The 26,832-nt window shown below is 39.6% G+C and overlaps 1 protein-coding gene across 2 annotated transcripts in view; it reads left to right on the top strand.

Moving 5' to 3' along the window:
* CERK (ceramide kinase) overlaps nt 1-26,832 on the top strand; it is a 73,545-nt gene that overhangs the window by 38,996 nt on the left and 7,717 nt on the right. For both annotated transcript variants that reach the window (XM_054019785.1, XM_054019776.1), the window contains exons 6-10: nt 2,251-2,396; nt 14,135-14,209; nt 15,174-15,326; nt 21,014-21,119; nt 23,086-23,156. In XM_054019785.1, the coding sequence (XP_053875760.1) occupies nt 2,251-2,396; nt 14,135-14,209; nt 15,174-15,326; nt 21,014-21,119; nt 23,086-23,156 (551 nt within the window). The remainder of the gene's footprint in view (nt 1-2,250; nt 2,397-14,134; nt 14,210-15,173; nt 15,327-21,013; nt 21,120-23,085; nt 23,157-26,832) is intronic.

Raw genomic sequence — 26,832 nt, 5'->3', positions numbered from 1 at the left:
TTCTGACCCTTTCTGGTTCCCACTGCATACATGACTGCCACAAATATTTGTTTAGCTATTTCACATTTTCTCCAGTTAGGTTTGAAAGGATTTTTTTCTATCTATGTCTAAGATATCTACTCATTAGATACTTCAGCATAAAAATTGTCAGTGCTACCACTTCTCTCCATAATAGCCAGGCCCCAGGATGCCAATTCATAAGAATTTAGTTAAAACGATGGAACTCTTCACTAAACCACAATTTTTTGTACGTTGATATTCTGGTATTCACTTTCAGTTTGAGTCAAAGTAATATACCAGGAATTTCTTAGTCTCTATTATATTGTCCATGGAGATTATCCTTCAGAAGGGATAGGCATCTGTTTCATCCTGGCAATATTGAATTTGTACTTGCTGTTAGTGGAGAGTGGAATAATATTATCTTTATATCAGTCCTACATTAATCCCAAACCAATTCTACAGCGTTATAGATACAATCTAGAGTTGGGGCAGGAATTTGTCAAGGGTCTGATTGGGTATAGAATATACTTAAGGAGGTGAGAAACTGGCAACTGCCTTCTCTGTTGAGGTATAATGTAACTCAATAATATACAACTGAGAAACTGTATCTTTCTTTTACTTTTAAAACAAGGTGTTTGGCATAGAGAGCAAGTATTGAGCAGAAGCTAACATATATTTATAGGACTGTGACTCCAGTACTGGAATCAAAATAGGGTTCTCTCAAAGGATAAATGTCACTTGTGGATTGTCTACATAGGAGTTTCTCTTAACTGCTTATTTTTCTACTCTGTGCGAAGAGTTTGATCAGTTTGACAATGCAGCAGTTCAGTGACGACAGAATTGAAATACTTAAGTGGTCAACAAATAACATGGAAAAAGTATATTGGTATAATAGCTTATATGCGTTGAATGATGGTGAGGACAAATTCTATTCTGATCTGTACTGTGGGTGCCTATTCCCCATACTGGTCTGTTTTATACATATGGTGAAGAATGTGCAATAGGAGTATTCTGCATGAGAAGTGGATGCAAAATAGAAATAGGTGCTGCACGTCAGAGTACACACTGAACAAACTAGAGAGTAATTGTACTAATCCACTTGTTTTCATATATTACTTTCTGATGCTTGTATGTGTATGTTGGGGACTTAGTACACAATTTTCTGAAGGTTTGACTAGGCTCATTCTCATAGTGCATCCCATTGGAAGATTTTTTTTTTTAAATTAACTTTCTGTGCCCTTTTAAGATTTTTAAGGGAGTGCATTTTGTTAATATTTATGCACAGACCAGATATTATTTACCATCATGTAATGCTTTGTTTCTGGTGCCTCTCTTGGTTACAGACTTTGAGTCTATCCGTCCTGAGCTTTAACTATACTTGCTACTGCAGCTAAACCGGATTAATTTTGCAAAACAAACTCTTGCTTCTGAAGACATGTAAAACTACTTGTTGTCAGATTGTAGAATTGTAATCTTGATATATCCAACTCTCTTTTATGCTTTCGTGTAACAAGACAATTTAAGGTTTCAGGATTCAGCCACTTTAGGAAGGATCAATCACTTTTTAGTTAGTATGTAAGCCTTTGTACTTTTGAGACTTGGGCCTCCAATTGTCTACCATTTTATAAACATATACTGTAAGGTTTTAAAATGTATAAATGTTCAGTTCAGGATTCAAAGTATGTCTTTTGATAGTAATTGTGATGTAGTATATTAAGTAAAGTTGATAAAATTAATAGAAAAAACAGATTAAATGGAATTATATTGCATATTAAAGGATACAAATATCATACTTCTATCTGAAACTGCGTATGTTAATTTACAAATTATTAATAAACATAGCAACTAAAAAAGGGGAGGAATTTTTACTTTGTTTAATTTTGTATTTGAGGGCTCTTTGTGTACAGTCTGTTTCAGTGTTTTACTTGTATAGTTAGTTTCCACTAATGTTTGTGTCTGTGTTCACAAAGCAACAGGGGAAAGAAAAAACACATTTAAAAAACAGGAGAAAATTGTTGTAAAGTTAAAAAATGAGGCAGGGGAACTCCTGTAGTTTCTGCAGCTATCTTTTTGTTTGTTTTTGTTTTGTTTTAAATATAATGTTTTAAGTTGACTGTGTCCCTTTTTTTATAAATCATAAAGGTGAATAGGGAGAACAAAGTGATGACCGTAAGTGGTGTCTGCGCTAATTGGAACATTTAATGTGTTTATTGACTGTTAGCATGCATTCTAACTTGTGTTTTCTGGCAGTATTGTTTGTGTTGGTGGGGACGGAATGTTCAGTGAAGTGATGCATGGTCTAATTGGAAGAATACAGAAGGATTCTGGCATAGATCAAAATAATCCCAAAGCACCGTTAGTCCAGTGCAATATAAGGATTGGCATAATCCCTGCTGGTAAGAACAAAAAAGGGTTAACTTTCAGTTTACTTTATTTATTTATTTATTAATGTAGTAACTTTCTGTAGTTCCCCTGCCTGTAGAATAAAATATGAACAGTAATGCTCCCTAAAGCTATTGGTGGACCAGCATAAATAGTGATGGCTACAATGTCTTGTTTGTGGGAGAGGGAATTTACATGAAGGGAAGGAAGCAAAAATTGAAATATATGATAAAATTATGATTATATAACTGCTTTCTTGTTTAGTGTTCTGGGGCTTACATATGCTAATATAAATGGGAATGGTGAGGGGAAAATTATAAATGTGTACTAACAAACACTAACTGACATCATTATCGGTTGAAACCCACTGAATAGAGGCTATACGCTTTATTCTGTACAGTGAAAAGATCCCAATATTCTATATCTGTTTTCATCATTGGCCAACTGTGCAAGTGTTGAAATCCCTTTTGTATGATAGAAACACAGCCTCTCCTTCTCTCTCAATGTTTCTGTCACAAGAAGCATAGAACCATTGGGGAGCTGGTCCACAGATTCCAGAGACAGGTCCATATTATGTTCTTCTTGATGCTCTGTAGTCACAAGGCCTGCAGAAACCCTGCTGCTAGCTTCCTTCCGTATCTGTGAGGTGCTGGTCCATTCCAATTCACTATGACAGCCCTCCCTTTTGGAGCTAATTCTGACCACTGCTAGTGAGAAGCATTGTTCAAAACCTTTCTCTAAGTGAAGTCCTCTGACAAAGTAGATTTAACTGCAAAAACTAATCTAAAGAGCGTCTTTGGCACTTGAAAATCAATGACCCAAAAAAGGAGATCCCTAAGGCTCCATTCAAAATGTGGTCTGGGCTAGAGGGAGGCCTCCCTCTTCAATACTGGAGTTAATAGTAATAATACTCAGAGGTGTCTCCAGAACTACAGATGAGTGTGGGCATACAATTGTTCAGGTAAGGCACAGAATTATTCTGTGTTGACAGTCACATGACTGCCTTCAAGTAAATGACTAACATTTGAAATTAGTAGTGATAAGAGACAAAACACTGAGTGTGCTGATGGTAAATAATGAAAAATTCTGAAATTTAGTATTTTTAGTGAACATAAATATTTCCTTATTTACTATTTTAATTATTAAATGTACCCAACTCTCACTCTTGTTCATTTAGTCTTATAGTCTAGTCAGTAAACCAAAGGTACTGTATATCTTATGTGCTTTATATAAATCACTCTGCTGAGAGATTTGCATGTGCTTATCCTATTAATATTAATGAAGAAACACACTTGAATCAATTTGCAACTCAATTAAATCTATAGGAACAAAATCAGAATTGCTTTCTCACTTAACTCTTTTTGCTTGGGCAAAATTTCCATCTACTTCAGTAACGTTTTTTTTGTCTGAGTAAAGTGTTCTGGGTTTGATATATGCTCATCTGAAAACATTCATCTATTTATGGTGTTAGTGACCTAAAGAAGGTGCAGGAAAAAAGCATAACTCTAATGTTTAGGTTATAACATATGGAGATATACCTATCTCATAGAACTGGAAAGGACTCAGAGAGGTCATTGAGTCCAGGCCCCTGCCTTCACTAGCAGGACCAAGTACTGATTTATGCCCCAGATCCCTAAGTGGCCCCCTCAAGGATTGAACTCACAACCCTGGGTTTAGCAGGCCAATGCTCAAACCACTGAGCTATCCCTCCCCCGCCCCCGGTTATGGCACAGTTAGACTTTGGGAAGAGGAATAGGTTAAAAGGGAGTTGAATAGCTTTTGTAGCGTATCAGTTTGTCACCATCTGATATTTGTTAAATGTACGTATTTGGGGATATTATTTTTAAAACGGACAGGAAAAATGATCTTCACTGATGTTAAAACAGTATTAAACTTTTTAATTTCTTTTCTTGTACAATCCTTTATAGTCTGTTTGTTATAAATGTGAGTTGTTTGCTTTTTGCATTCATTTTGTCCACTGTACAGCCGTTTGCCGTATGTGAATTTACATTGTATCTTGTCCTGTATTTTGCAAGGTTTTATATTAAACACGTTCTGTTAAGAGTCATAATTTTACTTTTGGCTTTGAATAGTGATTTTGAGAAATATATGTAATGAACATGATTAAGGAAGTTAACCTCTAAATTATGTTACACTCTCTTCTGGAGAACAAACTTAAAATATAAATCCTTATATATAATAGTTGGTTAAGTATGTGTGGTTTTTTGTTTTGTTTTTTTAACGTTAGAAATAAGAGGGGGAAAGGCAAGGAGTCTTTTTTTTCTTAATGTTTTATTACTAAATAAAGATGGGAAATTGGTAAAGGGGTACATATGTGTAGTGTATACATTAATATTTTCAGTAATTTATATCAGTCTGTGCACTTTACAAATCTTAAGACTCAATTTCAGGTCCTATTAAATCATAGGGCCACTGTGTGAAACAGTCACTGACATACATGAGGAAAAGTTGCAAGAATTCTCCCCTAGCCCCTGGTGAACCCACTCACAGTGGTAGTCCTGGTGCTCACCTGAGTGCAATGTGTGTTAGATTAGAGTTTCTGTAGTGCTGTCTTCCACTGATGGGACAAAAGTATTATACATTATCATATTGGAAATGGAAATGTTTCTGTAATTTACAGAGTGCATGTAGCTATTCATTTTTCCTTTTACATATTAGTTGACAAAAGTATTGAATTTTTATACTCAACAGTTCTCAATTTAATTAACTCAAAAGCATTATCTCTCAATGGGTGTTTTGGGGGCAAGTGAGGGGAGAATTAAAATTTTAAAAGTAGCAGGCAAAGGCAAACTGTCTAGCATCTGCTACTTTTTGAGGGGTCATGAGACTATGGAGGGATGGGAGAAATGCAACAACGTTCTAAGCAAACAGCTTTTGGGGCAGCTAAGCAGCACCATCTACTACTGGAGGAATAGAGCTTTGTCTCTGTAGCCTACAACATGTCATAAGCGCAAGGTGGAGGATGCAGGAGCGATGTGTCGAGATCAGGGGAAAGGGGAATTTCCACTCCCTACCCCCTTCCAGTACATGGGGCAGCAGGTCAAATGAAATATTCTGGTGGGCTGGATATGGCCTGCAGACCATAGTTGGCCATTCTTTATTTTGGATCTGGTGGTTGATGGGGGGCAGGAGGGGCGGGCCTTGAGATGGAGACACTGCAAGTGCTCTGAGTGCACATTGATTAATCTGGGCCTGGTCACCCACCCATAGTTTACAAAATAGACTGCTAAGATGGAGCATTAATTTGTGAAAAGCCAACCTGAATACTAAGTACCAGGAAGGTACTGAGGAAAAAAAGTGATGACTCTGCTAGTATGAAGGTCAACTAAGGTAGAATTATGCTTCTTATGTGGGTCATATTTCATGTTTTAAACCAATATATAAAACCAAATAATAGTTCTGTGTAAAGAAAGTTTGAGACCAGTTCAGATTCATTAGAAGTAAAATAAAATATAGAGAGCCCTATTTGGCGGTGGTAGCTGTACCGTTGACCTTAGTACTATCAAGGTAACCACTTTTTTTCAGACATGCTTCTTGGACTGCTCTTCTCTTGCTTTTTGGTTTCCTCTCTCATGCTATCCCCAGCTTTCTTGTACACTTCACCTTGCTTCCTATTACCTTTTCCTTACTGACTTTCTCTCTCCTTTTGGGGTATCTTGCTTCTCTCAATACACTTTATTCCATTTTCTTCTCCATTCAACTGCCTCTTACAAATTCAGGGAATTCTTATGGTTCAGAATACCTTCCCTCCTTCTGTTACAGGCATACCCCCAAATATTGTTTAGATAGCAGTAGAAACTGACCTTATTCTATGTATACCCTGTTAAATTAGGAAATGTATCTACATTGTGTATGCAAAGACTGATCACATAATCCAGATAAAGTGATAGCTCAGCATTCAGAATAGCATGCGCTTCACCAGGCTTAATTCATGCCTGCAAATTCAAAAGTCATTTGTATATTCATTAACTGTCAACTTACTGCATGGATGTAGGCAAGATAAAAGCATCGCATAAACTCACCCACTTGGGCCTCTCGAAGAATTTTGAGTGTGTCCACTAACAGAAACCAAACCTGCTTTCACAATGTTATGCAATACTGTATTGTGAACGGTGATGTTTATTATATGAACAGTGAATGTGTTGGCAGTTTACCCATACAACAACTGATCAGCCGGTCATTAGTATATTTCTTTGGCATGTCCCCTGTTGGCTAAGACATCACCAGTCCTTTGTATTTATTTAACTTCAGTATACAATTAATGAACTTAAAAAAGACTTGTGCAGTTACTGCCATCAGTGAAGCTATCCAGATTGCTACTAGGCTGCTGAATTTACATATTGTCCTACAACTCGGCTCACATGAATCAGTTGATTTTTGTCTCATAATGCCGGAGTCTATTTCATTGTCTTAGGAGTGGTCTAGTACTAGTAACAACTTGACAAAAGACTTTTATATTGTAATGCAGTAACAATGGATCAACTTGTCTGTAAAACTTCTCTTGAAACCTGGGTTTGCCTTCTGCCAGTGTCATCAAATGGACTGGAAGAAAGCAAACACAAAGCACTACTTTGGTGTGTCACTATGTTCAGAGAAACAACAAGGAGTCTGGTGGCACTAACTAACAGTTAGTCTTTAAGGTGCCACCAGACTCCAAATCTGTTAGTCTTTAAGGTGCCACCAGACTCCTTGTTGTTTTTGTAGATACAGACTAACACGGCTACTCCCTGATACTTGACACTATGTTCAGAGAAAAGTAGTATGAATTCTTCTATGCTAACAGAAAACTGTTCCCAAGGAATGCATTCAATCTCACTTATCAACTCTTTAGATTGAAGAGTAATTTAAGAAGGGGTGTGGTGCCTGTCCACTATCTATCTTAAAGCACTTGTGTAGGTGCATGAAAGGGAAAATGTTTAGCTTCTTACTTTAGTTGTATCATATTCTGTTTAAGGCAGTGTTATCCTGTGGTCTCTCTTCACCTCAGACTGGTAAATCTTTTTCTCATCAATTTTTCCTCTTGGATGTGCCGTATGAACTTCATCCACATTCTAAATCTATGAATTGTGTGTCCTGACCAGTTCTTCCCTATAGCTACTGTACATCAAGATAATTTCCCCTTTGAATTATTGTACATTTTATTGGAAAAATTCATCAAAACAATTATATAGAATCAAGGACTTGGGCAGCTGTTTTGGGTAAATGAATTGGCAACTTCCCTTCAAGCATTAGTGTAATTAATATTAACGCAAACCGGTCATGCCAAATCCCTTATCCTGCAATCTTTCCACAGCCGAAACTCCCCTTGACTGTTTGTGTGCTGACTCTCATGACGTCAGACTTGATCTTTAACCATATACAGTAAACTTTCAGTTATCTGAACCTTCCACATTATTGCAGTCTCTTCCTTATCCTCTGTGCATTTCATGCTGTGGGTCAAGGAAGGGACTCAGATAATGAGGCAGTTCGGCTAATAGAGCAGAGCTTCCCTATCCAGGACTGCAAGGTGGAGGATGGGGCCTTTTCTCCCGGCTCTTGTGTGGTTTGTACACCAGCACAGGGATCCCTCTGCAGCCCCCCTGTCATGGGAGTGATTGAGCAATGTTGTAACAGTGGAGCTATAGAGGAGTCGCTGTGCTGCTGTTCCCCAATCCCTGCAGAGGGAAGGTGCAGGAGCAAGGCTGTGGTGTTGAGGGAGCAGAGCAGGGTCCTGGGGAGAGGGGGGGGTCTCTTTTTTGCCTCATACTTTGCCTCTACAGGGAACAGTGCAGCAAGCCTTCTGCAGCCCTGCTGTCATAGGAGTTAGTGACTGAGGCAGAGCAGAGACCTGCATCTGAGGCTGCCAGGAAAAGAAAGTGAAAGAGAACAAACCCTTGGTCACATGGGAGGCTACCCTGCTGCTGAATGGATCCTGCCCCCTCAATTATCTGAACTCCTAATTATCCAAATAAAATCTGAGTTGCACGTGCAATTTGGATAAGCAGTGGTATACTGTACCAAGTGAACCTTGGATCATTGCATCCATACACCTATAAAATTGCTATAGAGCACCTTTTCAGACAGGTGGCCAATTGTAGCACCTTGATCCAACCATAACCACCAGTAACTGTTCAGGGCTAGGCACATTCCTTCTCAAGACCGTTTACATGTATTATGATCACCGCTAGATCCACCCTCTGCAGCTATTTGACTCAGGACAGATTGTCAGAACATAGGGCAAATACCCCCAAATTCACCAAGCCAGTAATAAGAGTATTCCTGAACCACTACACTAGTTTCACCATGGAATACAGGCCCCTGTTTATCACCCAGGCAAACTGGACTTTATGATGTAAGATTATTAAAATCAAAACCACCTCATATTAGGTTCTTCCAGTTCCAAAGGACCAGTCAGTTACCTCAGGTCACTGGATACTTTTATTTTACCCAAAAAATGGTGTTAGCCAATCCTTGGTAAACTAACTAAAGATTTATTAATTTAAAAAAGAAGAGAACTAAGAAATTAAAGCAAATAATATACATTACAGGTGAATTAGAGCTTGTAGTCCACATGAGAGCGTAGATGTAGAGTCTTTACATAAGTCCTCAAGCCTTCCCGAAAATGAATTGTGGGGAACTCTGTCTGTATGCTTAGACCTTTCTTCCTCCCCCCGCCCCCACTCAGTCAGAGTTCAGGCAGTCCAGAAATGAATCAGAGAGCAGAATTATTCCTATGGTCCAGTAGTTGTAGTTGGAAGCAGCTCAGTGAAGGTTACTGGCACAGCATAGGTAATGCAGACAGTTTGAGTCTCCAGTGTTAAGCCAAGGACCCATGGTTTGAAGTTAACTACCTACTTTCCATGCATACATAAATAATTCAGTTACACTGGCCATTCATTAAAACATGGACAGATAAATGAAGACAATACAGGAAATATTCATTAGTTCCATGCAGTGTATACACATCTTTGATCTTAAGGCTAAATAAGTACAGGATATAGATAGATGTAAGCATACAAACACCATTTTCCTTGATGTTTTGTCCACACAAATGAAGGAGCTGGTGTCTGCTAGCCCATTTAACATCCCTTTGATACTCTCACACAATTGAATTAGCCCATTTACATTGCAGTGCTGCTTGACGTGCCTTTAAAGTTTACACGCAGGTGAACTGGTCTGTTAATTCTAATCTGAGCTGGTTTATTAGCATCACAATACCCTCTTGGAATGATGTGAAGAATTATTAAAGGAGTGGGACATCCGTGTGCTGTATCATGTTTTATTTCTCTGTGATGCTATACTCTAGTACTTGAGAGCATCAAATTAGTAATGCTTCACACTGCTGTTTACTGTTCAGCCCTTGTGTGATTGACTGACTGTTGGAGTTGCATCTGCTTAGGCCAGGACTAATATGGAACTAAGGGCTTGTCTATACTTACCGCGCTGGTTCGGTGGCAGGCAATCGAACTTCTGGGTTTGATTTATCGCGTCTAGTCTGGACACGATAAATCGAACTCAGAAGTGCTCCCCGTCGACTCCGGTAATCCTGCTCGCCGCGAGGAGTACGCGGAGTCGACGGGGGAGCCTGCCTGCCGCGTCTGGACGGCGGTAAGTTCGAACTAAGGTATGTCGACTTCAGCTACGTTATTCACGTAGCTGAAGTTGCGTACCTTAGTTCGATTTGGGGGTTTAGTGTAGACCAAGCCTTAGTTTCTATTCAGCTACTGCAAAATCCCTGAGCTAGATGAAGGCACAAAGGCTAAGTGACAAACAAGGCATTCACACCTGAATGCACAGATCCTATTCAGATCTTTAAGCGGTTATGATATTAACTAAGAGGATAGAGGGTCATCTGCTTTCTTCCCTAACTGAACGAAGATATGACAGAGTTCATGCATACATCAGGACATTCCACAGACTGCAGGCAAAATGAAATGGAAAGATTTGGTGTAACATTTCAACATGCCCAATCTTTGAACAGCTATTGCTACCCCAAATTTGGCTCCTTACCATGTCATCCATCATGTTTGTCACCACTCTAAAAGAGAAATTGGAGTCCTGTGTGCTGTGCAGAACCACTTGCTCATGACAGTGTGTCCTGAACTTTGCGCTGGTCTCTCAGAAAAGTCCCTCCATCACACTTACTGTTTCCTTTGGAGTGTGATTCCATTATGTGTGTTTGTCTCCTCCTGCTGTCAGGGCCTTACTCATTAAAACCTCTTCATCACTGTGGTCGGCATCTGCAAAACTTTCATATGAGATGGAGCAGCCTCCTCTCAGTGGAGCCTTAAGTGGAAGTGGTGATGACAGTCTCCTGGACAGTGAGACAGAGGGAAGGATTTTCCCTGCCCCCATCTACCAGCATATATGCCCTGATTTCCTCTGAAGTGAGAAAAAGAATGGAGAGTAGATTTGAAATCAGTGAATCATTCATCCTTTGGCATGTTTCTCAGAGTCTGAATTGGCCTTGTAAAAATGAAGTAGTCTGACTTGATCTCTGTCCAATGTGTCTTTAGTGTATCTGAAAACAGGCAGGTGGACCAAGGAGTTTTTCAAGGTTTATGCTGTCAATTTTGGAGAGGTTGGGGGAAGAGAAGGGCCCCCCAGACCCTTAGCAAATCTCACCTAGGTGTTCGCTCCTGGCACAATCTTTTCTGTGACTTGGCTAATTTAACCTTCCTCTACACATATTCCTAACCCTTGTTTGGGCTCCCGTAGGCAAGTTTCCTCCTGCTCAGTCTGCATTAAAAGCTGGTTCTTCACCTGAAGGCAAATAATCACAGTATTTTATAATCTAAAATAGGATGTATGTTATACATCCTTTATATTATGGTTTTAAATTAATCCTATGAAATACTTCAAACAGCATAAAATAGATTTCCTTTATTGAATAGATCTTTTTATGCTTTTATCTTCTAATGCTAAATGTGTTTGGTATGTTAAATATCTATACATGTACATAAGAGGCCGGAAATTAAAGGGATGCTGTCACATAAAAAAATCATTTTGAATAAAACCTCCATATCTGTGCTGCAGCAAACACCTTTGGTTATTAAAGATGAAAAAATCAAACATACTCCTCACTATGTGTGCTGGGTTTCTTTGCATTAATGAGAAGACTGAAAATAAACTCAAGTCAATTTCATTTCTTTACACTTCACTTTTCTAGTCAACTTCACTTGCAGGCTTACATGTGTTTGTACAATACTGAAGTGTTTGAGTTTTAAACACTACCAGGGCTTTTTTAAAAAAACTGGTCCTATTGGAATCTTAAAAATGCATGAAAACAAATCTCTTGGGCTTAGATTTTGTAAACATTTGTTTTTATAAAACCTAAATATTTAGCAAAATTTCACTATAGCCCTTCAAAATAGCAAAACCCATTTACACAAAGCTAAAATTATTCTCTTCCCCCACTTCCCTTCTCCCCTCACCAGCCTCTGTAGAGACAAAAGTAAAATAAAAATTATTTGCTCTGCTATAAAGAGCAAAATTTAGTTTTAACAACTGTAATGGTTCGCAGGGTTTCCAGAACTAAGAGTCACTGTGTTACCCGCTGCCTTGAGCATGAGAGTGTCTTGCCTGTCCTTGGCTGGGTGTCCGTTTCCCAATGCCACCAGCTTTTCAGCCACTCAAGCACTTTCCGTCAGGCTATGCCAGCCGTGACTTCACTTTCCAGACTAACAATAGATGCACCCCTTGTCCTTTTGAATTGTTTCCCTGTGATATCCAGCCCCTGACACTGGCTACTAACAGAAATTCCAGATCCTCTGCCCTGCAGAGGAGCAGTTTACCAGTTTTATCTTAATCCACTGCCCCTGATTAACACACAGCATTTGTAAGGTTTATTTAAGAATAAAGATTCTGCTAGAAACAAGAGAGAGTGATGAAAACAAATGATTACAATACAAAATAATAAAACGTGAACCTGAGCCTACACTTATTAATAGTTACCTTTGTTATCTAAAAAGTAAATGTCTGTCTCTCTTCCCCTAACCCCTCCCCCCCCCCAGTTCAGTCTGTGACTGGCTTCACATGAACCAAGATCTAGTGTTTCACGAGAATACCTTCTCTAGGTGTCTCCACAGCGAAAGGATTCAGGGTACCTTCCCTTCCTCTGTGTTATACTGAAACAGTGTTTTATTTCTGTTCATAGATAGGGTGAACCCCTGTCTTGCTATAATGTTCCTTTTTTGCCTTCAAGAGGTTTTGATTGTTTGCCGTTGCCTCTGATGGTTTTCCATTGAAAGTCTTGGGGTTTAACAAGGCCAAACAATTGAGCCTTGTATGGTATCACCAGAAAAATAGGCAGGGTGGCAACTCCCTCCCGCTTGAATGGGCAATCAACAACACACATTATCCCCCGCTGACTAATTTTTATTCCAAGTATATAAAGCATGCTTTTAATATAATACATTATTCCTTAAATATTACTTGCACATAAACCTCACGATTATGAATCTTGACAAGTTGTGAGTTTTCTATAGATACTTTATGTAGGTAAATATCCTGTAAGACTTGTTTGGTGTAGTGAGTTTGGCAGGTCTGAGGCGAGAGTTGTTTGTAAAGAACAGGGGGGAACCTTTTACCCTTGAACCTCTGTCTCATAACAACTCTTTTCCAGTGTGTTGGGTTTATCACAAGCTGTTCCTCTTCCAAACAAAAGTATGTATTAATAATAAATATGCTACTTTAATACAAAGGCACAGGTATATCTAGTGGTTTTAGAGTTTTTGTTATATCTTTACTCCAGACAAACATTTGTGCAATTCAGATGCTTAGATAAAGTTACTGACTAATTATACAGAGTCTAGAAACTGGTAATTTTGTACTGTGGTAACAATTTTTAAGTGGGAAAGAAAGAATTTTTGTACAGAAAAAAATAAGATTGCAAGTATTTTCTGTAAGGACCTGATCAAATTCATGGGTGCAAATATAAATGTATTTAGTACATATTCAAGGTCTTTACACAGTCTATTTGCCCCACATCCAACCTGCCCTTTCAAACAAAAGTGAGGGTTGGGGGAGTAACACAGTGTCCACACAGACACTGCGTCACCCTAACTACACTGACATAAACCCAATGCCTCTCGTGGAAGTGGAATTATTATGTCAGTGTAGTAGGCACTTACATCAACAGGACAAGGCTGTAGTGTAAACACTGACATAATTAGGTCAAGGTAAGCTGTTTTACGTCGACCTAACTCTGTAGTATAGATCAGGCCTTAGTGATGAGAAAGCAATACCTAAAACTGTATCCCTGTGTCCTAAGGAATTGTGCCCTAAGGCTGTGATTTGACTGGTATGGAGTGGGTTGCTTTATCTTTTGCTTTTTTTTTTTTTTTAATGAGGTTCCAGGGAGCAGGAATTTCTGAACTTGGGGTGCAAAGTGGCAGCAGCTGCCACTCCTGTCCATAGGCTGAGATAAAGTCTGTGCCATTGTCCTTTCACTGAGGTAGAAGTCTCCCCAGATCCAGCATTCTTCAGTGCATAAAATGGAAGTATGTGGACTTTGTTCAGAGAGGAGTAAATTTCACTTAGAAAGGAAGTCAATGTTCTAATTTAGATCACACTATTTATTATAATTTTCATATCCATATTATTGCTTGGTTTTATTCTATTTCTGCATTTAAGAAAAGGGAATAAAAAGCAATGAGAGGATATAATGTTCTTATCTGAATGACCACATGTATAGAGCAGGATTCTCTCTATTATTAAAAAATGAAAAATTAAAAGCATTCCTTTTTTACAGGTTCAACAGACTGCATATGCTATGCAACAGTTGGTGTCACTGATCCAGTAACATCAGCACTACATATTATTGTAGGTAGGTATTCAGCTTACAGGTCATTAACTTCTTTTCAAGACCTTAACATATCCAGAATGATCATCATTTCTGTTGCGTAAAAATATAGTTTGATGGTAATAGATAAATAAAGTATGAGATGTTTGCTAGTGATATATATGATGCTAAAGAGAGCTGAATTAAGACTGGATGAGCATTTCTGTTTTAACCCACTGTTTTCAGGTGATCATAACTTTCTGAAACTTTAACTTTTGGTATACACATTTTTGCGGATTCTGTCTGGCATGCACAGAGCAATACGCAGTAATAGACTATGATTTAAAGTTGTAGAAAATGTTATGGTATATCGTAAACAAGAAATAAAACTATTGTAATGCAGTAGTATAAAGAGCAGCATTAAGATTTTGCATGCAACCTTAATTTCAGCATTTCTTGGCTTTCAGAAGTTTTAACTGTTGTAATCCTAATACCTGATCTTTCAAATATTTATGCAAATACTTAACTTCATGCACTGTGAGTAGTCCCACTGAAGTGAGCATAAAGCTAAGCACCTGTGGACATCTTTGCAGGATTGGGGCTCTCATGTGCTCTGGACATAGTGTTTGGCTCAGAATATTAAATGTAGGTGTATATTTGTATTTTTTTAAGTATTGCTTTTTTTTGTTTATGCTAAAATATAAAATTAGCCCAAATACATTACATTAAGCAACTTCAAAAATGGTAGGATTCAGCAAGATGTTACTGTTATTTCTTCCACCCCACTCCAGTGTCTCCCATTGGTACACTGGCCTCCTTGTGTCTTCATTATTTTTCCTCATTTAACAATATATGGCATTGTTAGCCTTACAGAATGTTTCTCTTTTTCTCTGATGTTTGTTTTATAAGGTTGCTCTCAATAAAAAAAAAGTTGAATGTTAAAAATTAGTATCAGAATTGAAACAAAGAAACTTTTAACTGAGATAAAGCCTGGGATTTCTGTTAACAGGTGATTCTCAGCCTCTGGATGTCTCCTCCATACATCACAACAACACATTTCTTAAGTACTCTGTGTCACTATTGGGTTATGGTTTTTATGGCGATATACTAAAAGACAGTGAAAAGAAGCGGTGGATGGGTACGATCAGATATGACTTTTCAGGTAACGTTTGTGTAATTACTCATCCTTATGTAGAAAATCTAAAAATAATGGAGTGCTGGATAACTTCTCTCTAAGTAAACTTCTGTGAAGCTTTTCAAAAATAACAGCCAGACTGAATCAGACGGAAATTCCCTAGGGCAGCACCAAGCATATTGGATCTCATTTATAGTCTAGCCTGTTGCACACTTAGCACATCATAACATGGAGGCATCCTAAATAGCTCCAAAATGAAGGTTACACTGAGTTTTTGGTTTAACTCTGAGCTTCTATCTCTTTATTTCTTAATATTTTATCTATGATAAAAAATAAGTGTGTCAAATAACCAAAACTGTGGACAACTTACTCTGATTATAACAATTTAATTTCCTGGAAAGTTATATATTAATATTTTCAATATTTTGGGAGCTGGAAGGAGTTTAAAATGACTTGGTTTTTGAAATGTTACAACTGGTGTCTAATCTGTTTTTCAGACTATTGTGATTAACAAGTGGCTTTGTTTTAACACTTGAAGTTGCATATAGATATAGTTCTTCTTCAAGTGGTGGTCCCTATTGTATTCCACTGTGGGTTACACATGTGTGCCATGTGCCTGGAGTCAGAGAAATTGAAAGTAGTGTCCATTGGTCCATGCAGGGGGGCATGTACAAGGGGGGACAAGCAGGGGCACAACCCCCCCCCAGCAATCATCACCACCACTTCCAGTTTCTTCTCCAGCCCGCACCCCCCCCCCCCGCATCAAGATTCCCTAAACTCTATCCTGGCATGGGCATATCTGCCCACAGACTAATTTCAGGCAATGAACAGCATCATAGTTTGCATCATGAACAACCCTTGTGAACCAGCCTCTCTATTTGGCCACATGACCTTGTGCACTTATGTGACCCCTCTTTGGAAGACTTCACCTTCGTTGCCTTCAGACAGGGCTACAGTTCATGTACTCAGTGAGTTGCCACTCCATGCTGATAGTCCTGTCCAAGGTACTGTCCTCCCTCCCGTGGTGGACAGACCCACATCACATACACATGGGAGTCCCCTTTCTTCCCTCTTCCCCAGACAAAACTATCATCATCGATGCTGGCCTGCTAGGCTGGGAAGTCCATATGGACAATCGCACAACACAAGGGACATGGACATCTTGAGAATCCAGGATTCCCATCAATATCTGGAACTTCAAACAGTAAGGAAGGCGTGCGAATTCTTTCTTCCACTCATTCGCTCTCATCCTGATCATTTCAGACAGCATCACCACTGTTTTCTATATCAACATACAAGGGGGAGCAAAATCCACCGCTCTATGCGCAGACGCAGTCAGTCTCTGGAACTGGCGCATCAGCAATCAGATCACTGTATCCACAGCCTATCTTCTGGGGATGGAGAATGTGCTTGCAGATTCACCTAGCAGATATTTTTCAATCGACCATGACCTTAGAACACACATGTTCCTCAGCAGTAGAGGACATTGTCTTTAAAGGTGGAAAAGACGCCATTACACAATGTTACTGGACTTAAATGGAAACACTTTTTGTCTTGGGCACAACATAAAGGTGTTATACCAGAAGCTGCAATCCTGGACTACATGCTATCTTTAAAGACATTGGGTCTCTCCCTCTGCTCCTTGTGAGTCACCTGGTGGCGATTAGCACGTTCCATCCTTCTATGGAGGTTTACTTGTTTTTATGCTAATGCTTGATTTTGAAAAGGCCTCCTAAGAACCTTCTCCCCTCTCCAAATGATCACGCCTCAATGGGACCTGAATCTGGTACACTCAGTATTATGAACCCCCCACACACCCTTTGAACCAATGGTGTTTTGCTCCATATCCTTCATCTCCATGAAGGTCTCCATTCTATACTATCACTTCAGGGGAAAGCGTCGGTGAACTTGGAGCAATGATGGCAGACGTGCCTGTGACAGGTTCCGCTTGGGGTGCCGCTTGGAACTGGGGTACCACTTAGCTCCCTGACCCATCAGTCTGGGCTCCCACCCAGTAATGCTGTGATAAACTGAAGACACACTCCCACTTTCACCAGCACACAGGTAGGGACACACCCAGCTGTCCCTTTCTGACCAGCCCCTGCATGGAAAGGCTATACAGCTTGGGCACTTACCAGCTTCTCAAGCGCACCCCCCCCTCTGGAGAGTAAACCCAAAATTGTACCTTGTTGCACTGCACAGAGAAATGTACAGCGTAAGATCATGAAATTCGCTCTCTCCCTCAATGTGGAGAGAGAGATGCAGCAGCTTTCTTCCCTGAGTTATAATTTCCACACAAAACCTAACCAGATCAGCTACAACATCACCGGCTCATTCACCTGCACGTCCACCAATGTTATATATGCCATCATATGCCAGCAATGCCCCTCTGCTATGTACATTGGCCAAACTGGACAGTCACTACGCAAGAGGATAAATGGACACAAGTCAGATATCAGGAATGGCAATATACAAAAACCTGTAGGAGAACACTTCAACCTCCCTGGCCACACAATAGCAGATGTAAAGGTAGCCATCTTACAGCAAAAAAACTTCAGGACCAGACTCCAAAGAGAAACTGCTGAGCTCCAGTTCATCTGCAAATTTGACACCATCAGATCAGGATTAAACAAAGACTGTGAATGGCTATCCAACTACAGAAACAGTTTCTCCTCCCTTGGTGTTCACACCTCAACTGCTAGCAGAGCACCTCACCCTCCCTGATAGAACTAACCTCGTTATCTCCACACTGATATATACCTGCCTCTGGAGATTTCCATTACTTGCATCTGAAGAAGTGAGGTTCTTACCCACGAAAGCTTATGCTCCCAGTACTTCTGTTAGTCTCAGAGGTGCCACAGGACCCTCTGTTGCTTTTTACAGATTCAGACTAACATGGCTACCTCTCTGATACATAATTTCCACACACTGATTTTAGACCAAACAAAAGCAAGTTTTTAATTACAAAAGATAGATTTTAAGTGATTATAAGAGATAGAAAACAGATCAAAGCAGATTACCTTGCAAATATACAAAAACACAGTTTAAGGTTAATATACTAAAGAGATTGGATATGAATAGCAAATTCTCACCCTAAATGTTGATTTAGGCAATTTGCAGAGATTCCTGAGGGCAAGCTGCACTTGCAGGTTAAAACTCCAGGTATTCTTTTCACAGGCAAGCCTGGGTTCAGCCCTTCTTCCCAATTCAGTCCTTGTTTCTCAGGTGTTTTCAGGAGTCTTCTTGAGTGGGAAGTCAGTGAAGAACTATGATGATGTCACTCCCCTGCCATAAATAGCTTTTGCATATGGTGGGAACCTTTTGTCTCCAGGCTTAGTTCCCATGCCTTTCATTGGAAAAACACTGGTATTTCAAGATGGAGTTCAGTACCAGGTGACTTGGTCACATGTCCCTGTAGGGTCACAGCAGCCATAACTCGGAGGCTGTTTGTACCATCCTCGGGAAGGCCTAGTGGGCATTCCCCTGGGTAAACTCATTTGTAATAGAGACATAGACAATATTCCTAATTTCAGACACCAAAATGATACATGCATACAAATAGGATAATCATATTCAGTGAATCATAACCTTTTCAATTATATCTTACATGATCCATCTTGCATAAAATACATCATAGTTATGCCATAATCATATCATATATATATAATATCTCTATGAAGAATATGGGGCATAGTTTCACAACGCCACTCACAGTATTCTACAAGGATACAGTCTCCTTACGCCTACACCTGAAATTTTTACCAAAAGTGGTCTCCCAGTTTCATATTAACCAGTCCATTCACTTAGCTGTTTTTCTTTCCGTAACCACACGTATCTGCAGAAGCATGTAGATTCCATTCCCTCAATGTCCAATAAGCTTTGGCCTTTTACCTGCGGAGAATAAAAACAATCAGGATGTCCCCTAGACTGTTTGTTGTGGTAGCAGAGAGAATCAGGGGACAGGGCCTCTCCACCCAGAGAATCTCCAGTGGATTTCCGGCTGCATTAAACTCCGCTCCCCACTGTTGAATCTACCTTCCACCACTAGGGTATGGGCTCACTCCACTACAGCTCAAGCAATGACCATGGCATCCCTTCAAGACATGCCTTTGATAGACATAAGTAGAGCAGCCATGTGGAATTCCGTCCGCATGTTTGCAACGCACTATGCCTTGCTGCAAGTCATGGTGACATATGCCTCCTTTGGAATGGTGGTCCTCCACGCAACCCTTCTGTCTTCATCCTCGCACCCGCCTCCCATGTATGTAGTGCTTGTCAATCATCCAAAGTGGAATATAGTAGGAACCATCACTCAAAGAAGAAGAGAAGAGGAGGTTATTTACCTGTAACTGGAGGTTCTTTGAGATGTGTGGTACCTAGCTGTCTTCCACTTCCCGCCCTCCTTCCCCTCCACTTCAGATCTGTCAGATTCGTGGTGGAGAAGGAACTGGAGATGCAGTCAGTCCACCACCCTTTATCGCTCTTTATCACCTCGGTCAGAGGCATGACGTGAGTCGGGGCACATGTGCGGAACAACTGACCCTACTTTCAAATTTTCTGATTGTGGGCCCATGGTGCACGTGCGTAACCCACAGTGGAATACAGCTAGGGACTACACATCTTGAAAAACCTCCAGTTACGGGTATGTAACCTCCTCATCTACAACTAAAATTTCATTGATAGGCTAACTTGGTGAGTAAAGTGAAGAAAGTTCCTAGTATTGTTCATCACAACTGTTTCCATTCACATTATGGAAGCTGACAGGTTAAGCAAAATTTGTTAAATGTCAACATCTGATAGTTTCTATGCTAGTTATTGTCCAGGTTTTACTAATAGCACTGTTCTTGTTAATGTGCTCCTTGTAAGAGTGATATCAAATATCAACCTTAACATTCAGTAACCAGTTTTAGTAGGGGAGCTTGGGAATGTTTTTTGTCTGAGAGCAAGTAAAGTTAGTGATGCAAGGAGTAAAGGCAATAAGCAACATATGAGGATAGAAAAGGTACCAATGAACACAAGTGTTCCCCTTCTCATAGAAAATATGATATTAGAGATTCAAGGAGAAAAAAAATGGAGCAAGGTATTGGATTAGCTGTAAAGAATGAGGCTCTTGGGCTTGAAAGAGCAGTGGAACTACAGTAATATGGAGGAAGCATCCATACCTACAGAACATTATTTTCCTAAATTCTGTAAATCATGTTGGCCAGAAAAAATAAGTTTGGGTTTGATTTTTTTTTTTTTTTAAGGGGACGGGAACTAGTGATCTTCAAATATTTTACTCCTGTATTTCTTCTTTATCCCCCTTAAGACTGTTTGCCAAAGTGCATGTAAATCCAAGAATATACTCATTCAATTTTGTATTTGGCCTTCATATTGTAGTGCTTCTCACTTTCACAGAGACTTCTGGAAATTAATATCAGAATTTTAATTTTGGGTGTACTCTCCATTCTTTAACCCTATAAATCCAGTTGTTATGCTCCTGGGAAGAATTGTTTATGTCCCCTCTCCTTTAAAAACAAAAACTAATGTTTTTGCCCTATCTAGGCCATTGAAATTCATGAGAGATGTATAGCTAAGCACCATAGCTGGCTTTAAAAGTCTGGGCCAGAGTAGCAAAGAGATGTGGAATTGAGGAGAGCAACTCTTCTCTTGCAATTCCTGGTGGAGGAAATGGAACAACAACTAAAAGCTATGTAATGCTGTTTTTTTAAAAGGTTTCAAGACGTTTCTCTCTCATCATTACTATGAGGGAACAGTTTCCTTTCTACCAGCAAAACACACACTGGGATCTCCAAGAGATAAGAAAAGATGCAGAACAGGGTAGGTTAATATTTCTCTGTTGGTACTACACACAAACTGTTTAAAAAAGGATCAGAACTGAGTGTTTCAATTTTGATAAACTATTCACTTTCATTTTCTGCATGATCTAACAAAGAAAAGTAATACAAAACATTTATTTATTTATTTAGGGTACAGATAAGGGCAGGGTTTTTTTCTCCATATCCAGAAACATGCTATGGAAGAGCTGAGTTTTGTAAAAAGTGCAGTTCCTTGATTATCAAATGCACCACTTAATTTTTCTAGGTCAGCAGACAAAGTAAACTCTTCAAAACAAAAAGAAACCCTAGAACTGGCTTGCATTACAAAAATGTGTCTATTGACCAGCTGATGTATTTCATCCTGCATTACTAATGTCTGGTCTACACTGGGGGGGGGGGTGGATCGATCTAAGATACGCAATTTCAGCTACGTGAATAGCGTAGCTTAAGTCCAAGTATCTTAGATCGATTTACCTGGGGTCCACACAGCGCGGGATTGACGGCCGCGGCTCCCCCGTCGTCTCCGCTACCGCCGCTCGCTCCAGTGGAGTTCTGGAGTCAACAGGGAGCATGTTCGGGGATCGATCGCTACCCGCCGATATGGCAGGTAGACTGGACGTACCCTTAAGGAAGCAAAATAGAAACACTCAAGGACACATGTCATGTAAACACTAGCAAAAGACAAATCCAAAAGCCTTCTAGCTTTCTACAAACAAGGAAGTAATTACACTATGAGACCTCAGATCCTGGAAAGACTTAAGCATGTGAGTAGTCCCATTGAGGTAAAATCTTTTTAATTATCACAATATGACTCTTGAGGTTAATGGGACTACATACATGGTTCAGTCATTTCAGGGTTGGGACCTCGTTCTGTTCCCATTGAAGTAAATTGCAAAACTCAAACCCACATTAACTGGAGACAGGGTCCCCTAATGCAGCCAAATATATTTTAATTAATGACTAGTTTCCTTTTTTCCAATTCTATTAATAATTTTGCTCTAAGTTAGAAAGAACTGTCTTTGTCAATAGTCATTGAGGTTTAAGAATCTGTTCCTGGCTTTGAGATAACGGACGTGGGTCTTGGATTTCAGACAGTAGAGGCTTTAGATCCAGGCATCCTGGGTCCAATCCCTGCTGCTGAAGACCTACACAGGGAGAATCCCATCCCACTCTACTAATGTCATATTGGGACCTTATGAAATTCCATAATTTTGTACAGGCATTTTTCTTTCTACCTACATTTTTAAGGTGTTTCATTTTTTTTCCATTTAAAAATGTTGAACCTAAAAATAATTATGAAATTAAAAAACCTTGTAAAAGCTAAACAAGAGTTTCCAAACAAATATACATTAAAAAAAAAGTCATCTGAAATGGGGATCAGGCTTTCCTCAGCCCTTCGTTACTGCTGTTAATGTTCTGCTCCCAACAGACTTAATGTGAGCCCTAGTCCTGCAGTCCAATCCAAGAGGACAGATCATTGAAATCATTGAGGCTCTGCAAGGGCATAAGAATCCATCTGTGTGGATCCAGTGGAGGAATGAGACCATGGTGTGGATGTGGGGAGGAGAGTCATACTGCACTTACGCTCACAATCCTATTCTGTTATCTGTACTCTGCTGTAGACTCTTGGATGTGCATTATAGATCTTTTGGCATGGCAGCTCAGTTTGATTCTGATCCCTAACAGAAAATAAAAGTTTTAGTGTGACTTTTGCATAGTTTAAGTACTAAAATAATCCATTATTTTGTATGTATCCCTTTTAGGGACTGGGTATTTCTTACACAGATTTCTTTAGTGTAAATCCAAGCACTGAACTCTATTTGAAGCACTTGGAATCTTTATATGCTAAAGAACAATGAATTTAGGCTGCGTAAAAGTAACATTTTCCAAATGTGAAATAATTTAAGTAACTTATTTCAATAGTTGAAAAAAACATACTAAAATTAAACAATATTCTTGTTTTTCAGGTGCTACATTTGCAGGCAAAGTAAGCAACAACCAGAGGAGCCACAGAAAAATTATGGATTAGAACATAATGGTAACATATTGAAGTGATAAATGTAAAGAATGTGTAGTGTTTCATTACAAAAAAATTCTTAAACACCTAGCTCAGTTTCACTGTGTTTTAATTATTATAAACTAGCCAAGAATTCAGGATTCAAGTTGAAAAGAAGAATTTAAAGAAAAAACATAAATTATCACTGTCCAACAATCCTCCTAATAAATATACTAATTCCTTGAAGAGTTCAGTGGATCAGGCTTCTCCTGCCTGAGAAGGAGAGTTTATTTTGTGGTCTCAACCAAATCCTAAATCATCTGAACTCTTATCACAAAATAACATTTAATTGGCAAGCCCTGAGCTAGTGTGGAAGCTAAATTGCCTCCTAGATAGATATCTGGGAGGATAGCAGTTAAGGTTTTGTACTTAGTCAGTGCTAAAGCTCATTGTAAATAAACAGTTACACATTTTAAAAATTGTAAGTATCATGCTGTGAACATGGACTAGTAATAACCTACTTAACATCTTTCCGAGTGACACCCTACCAGTTCTCTGTACAGATTACATGTGTTGTTCCTCATCTGGTGCTCCAATTTTGTCAACCCCCTCTACACACATACACAACTCTTTGAATTCCTGCATTGATTTTCATTTTCCTTCCTCAGTACCTTCAGACTACTGCTCCTCCTCTTCAAGGCTCTGTGCAGCTCTGCTCCTGGCTGCCTCACTTCTCCTGTAGCCCATTACTCCCTCACTTGTGTTATAGTGTCTTGGCAAACGTTGAACCTCTAGTAGAGCCAAATTCAGACTAATGTAAATAGGTGCATTCCATTTGACTGGAAACTAGTCCCTGGCTTCAATCTCCTCATGTAAATCCTTCTTCAGTGTTCTTGTCTTTTGGACAGACTTCCAGTGCTGACCTCTACTTCTGTTCTTCTTTGTTTCCTTAGGGCCTGATCCAAAGCCTGACTTCAATGGATCAAGGCCTTAAATATTAAACATAATGGACCAGTCCTCCAGTATATTGCAGTCATTTTGTGCAACATCACTGGTAGAGTCTGGTCATAAAACTAGCATATCTAGCACCAAGGGTGTCGACTTGTATGACAAGCCCACCTCCTGCTGCCAGTGTAAGGGTACATCTTCACTACCTGCCGATTTATCCGGGATTGATATATCGTGTCTCGTTAAGACGTGATATATCGATCCCCGAACGCACTCACCGTCGACTCTGGAACTCCACCAGAGCGAGCAGCGGTAGCGCAGTCGACGGGGGAGCCGCGGCCATCAATCCCGCGCCGTGTGGACCCCAGGTAATTCGATCCAAGATACTTTGACTTCAGCTACACTATTTGCGTAGCTGAAGTTGCGTATCTTAGATCGATCCCCCGCCCAGTGTAGACCAGCCCTAAGAGTTGGGATGTTTTCAGGCTGCACTGATCCCCAGCTGCTATTTCAACCCCTTAAGATAGTTAGCAGCTGGAGTAAATTAGAAGAACCCAGGTTGCTTTGATTTAGGCCTAGGAACCAACCCTGCTCACAGAGTACCTGAGCCAGTGCTTGTTGAAGGCAATAGGAGTCTTGTATGAGCACTGGATCAGGCCCAGAATCCCCAAGATCAGGAGCGAAGGAGTATTTTTAGCAGTGTTTTTCATTCAGTATCTTGTACCACTGCTCTTCCTATGGGCATGCACCTCACATACAGCTGAAACCAAGCTGGAACAGGTTTTCTTGTTGCTATTTATGGTTATGTAACTTATTTTAACATTGCATAGTCCCTGGTAAGATGGAATTGCAAAAAAATGTGTCATGATATTGAGGAAATGTTTTATTTTAATCAGTTTTAGGAGCTTATCATACTTTATTAGAGTTCCATGGTTGTTTCAAATTTCTGTTTTTCCTTCTAAATCTACATTAACTCAGCATCTTTATGTGCAGAAAGAAGTGGCAAGATGATGGTAATGTGTTATGTCACAGTAGAAGAAAATTATCTGATGTGTTGATCAAAGACTCGACCCTGCAAGGGTTTAGAAGACTGTTGTGAAAGAGTAGTTCAGGGCCATTACGAAGGCTGCTAAGCATGGTGTTATGTTGGTTATGATCCAATAACTGTTGGCTCAGGAGAGTGGGACCTGCAAGCTAGTGAGCCAGGAATACTGTGGCCAGCATGTGTCATGAGGCATTAAGCCTCTGGTTGTGCAGAATACTATTTTTTTAGAGCACAGATACTGTCAGCAGCTGGTCCTCATGGCTGTCCCAGCTCTTCTTTAAGAGAAGCTGATAAGCAAAGTGGAATAATCTGCTACTCACGCTTTGTATTCACTGGATTGCTCTCCCTACCCTCCATCATGCCTGCTTCCCCCCTGCTCAGTTAAGCACAGGTTTAGAAATTTGCTCACGCTGCTGAGCACTGAATGCATTTCTCAGTACTATGTAAAAGTCTCTCTGCAGGTGCTGAGCAAATATTGAGTACTAGAACTTCTTTGTGTCTGCACAAGTAATTTCAGCAGCTTCCAGCAGCCTGCAGAGTCAAGGCCCAAATGAATATTGCAATCAAATACTCTAAAACCTCTCCATGTTTAACACTGTATTGTATCATTCTGTAGCTATGCTTCCTTTAGTTCAGTTGCCAAAGAGTCTGGTGAGTGGAAGATTCAAAAAGTGGAAAATTCAAGTGAAGTTAGAAAAATTCATTTGCTTTCAAGAAATAACTTCCTCGGGCTCTTGCTTTCTCTCTGTTGCTGTTTAGTTTGGAGAAAGATCAGTTCAAAATTAATCCAACACTGGCAACAGATACTGCTTTTGAATACAAGCTATGCAAGCTGCATGATCAGGCTAATTCTTCTCTAAAACAAGCATGGCACCATTTGATCAAGTTGTTCAAAGAATATCAGAATTAAAGTACAGATGAAGGTCCTAAAATACTACAATTAAGGCACAGAAAACCAACTCAGAGAGAAAACCATTAGTTATTGATTTACTAAAATGGGTAGAGGGCAAGAATGTTGTGTTGCAGGATCCCTACAAGTAGATATGTCACATGGCTTCCATCCCCCCCTTTTCATTGATACAGTATATTATTGAGCTTGATCATCCAAGTTTATCTTCTCTGTTGGTTCCTTAATATTTCCTTTAACATACTCTACCCTAATCATCTATAGTGCTGCTTTTCTGTCTAGGTAGGTTCTTAAAACAGTGCTCCAAGCATCTTTTGACTGGGTAGATGGTTGTACACAGGAGTCTGTCTTAAATATTTGAATCCACTTATATTTGGAAGGGATGTTTAAAAATGCCTTTATGGCCTTTTAATTCATTGAGGGGATAAGGCAGAAAAGATGTAATCTTAAAACCAAAACATGCAATTTGACTTATTTTTCTGATGTCTGACTCTTTTTCCTTACATTTTTTCAAAAAAATTGCCATTTTTATGCAGTATTTCCAGTGTAACCGTCCACTGTGTCCAGGGGGGAAATACTGCTATCTGGTAGTAAAATTGATGCATCCAGACATTTAAATGGAGTCTGGATATAATCTGTTAATGCCCATAGCTTGGTCTTGATGAAAACAAGCTTCTCTACTATTTTTGTCTTTCAGTTACCTGGGCAGGCTTATAATATCACACAGGGACCAATTCTGCCCTCAGTTAATCCCGTGCAACTGCCAATGCCAGAAAAATGTTGAGATTTCCGTCGCTCCCTCCTGAAACTTCAGCCAT

This window comes from Malaclemys terrapin, chromosome 1, assembly GCF_027887155.1.
Source record: "Malaclemys terrapin pileata isolate rMalTer1 chromosome 1, rMalTer1.hap1, whole genome shotgun sequence".
Taxonomy (NCBI): domain Eukaryota; kingdom Metazoa; phylum Chordata; order Testudines; family Emydidae; genus Malaclemys; species Malaclemys terrapin.
This window is presented reverse-complemented; position numbering and strand designations above follow the sequence as displayed.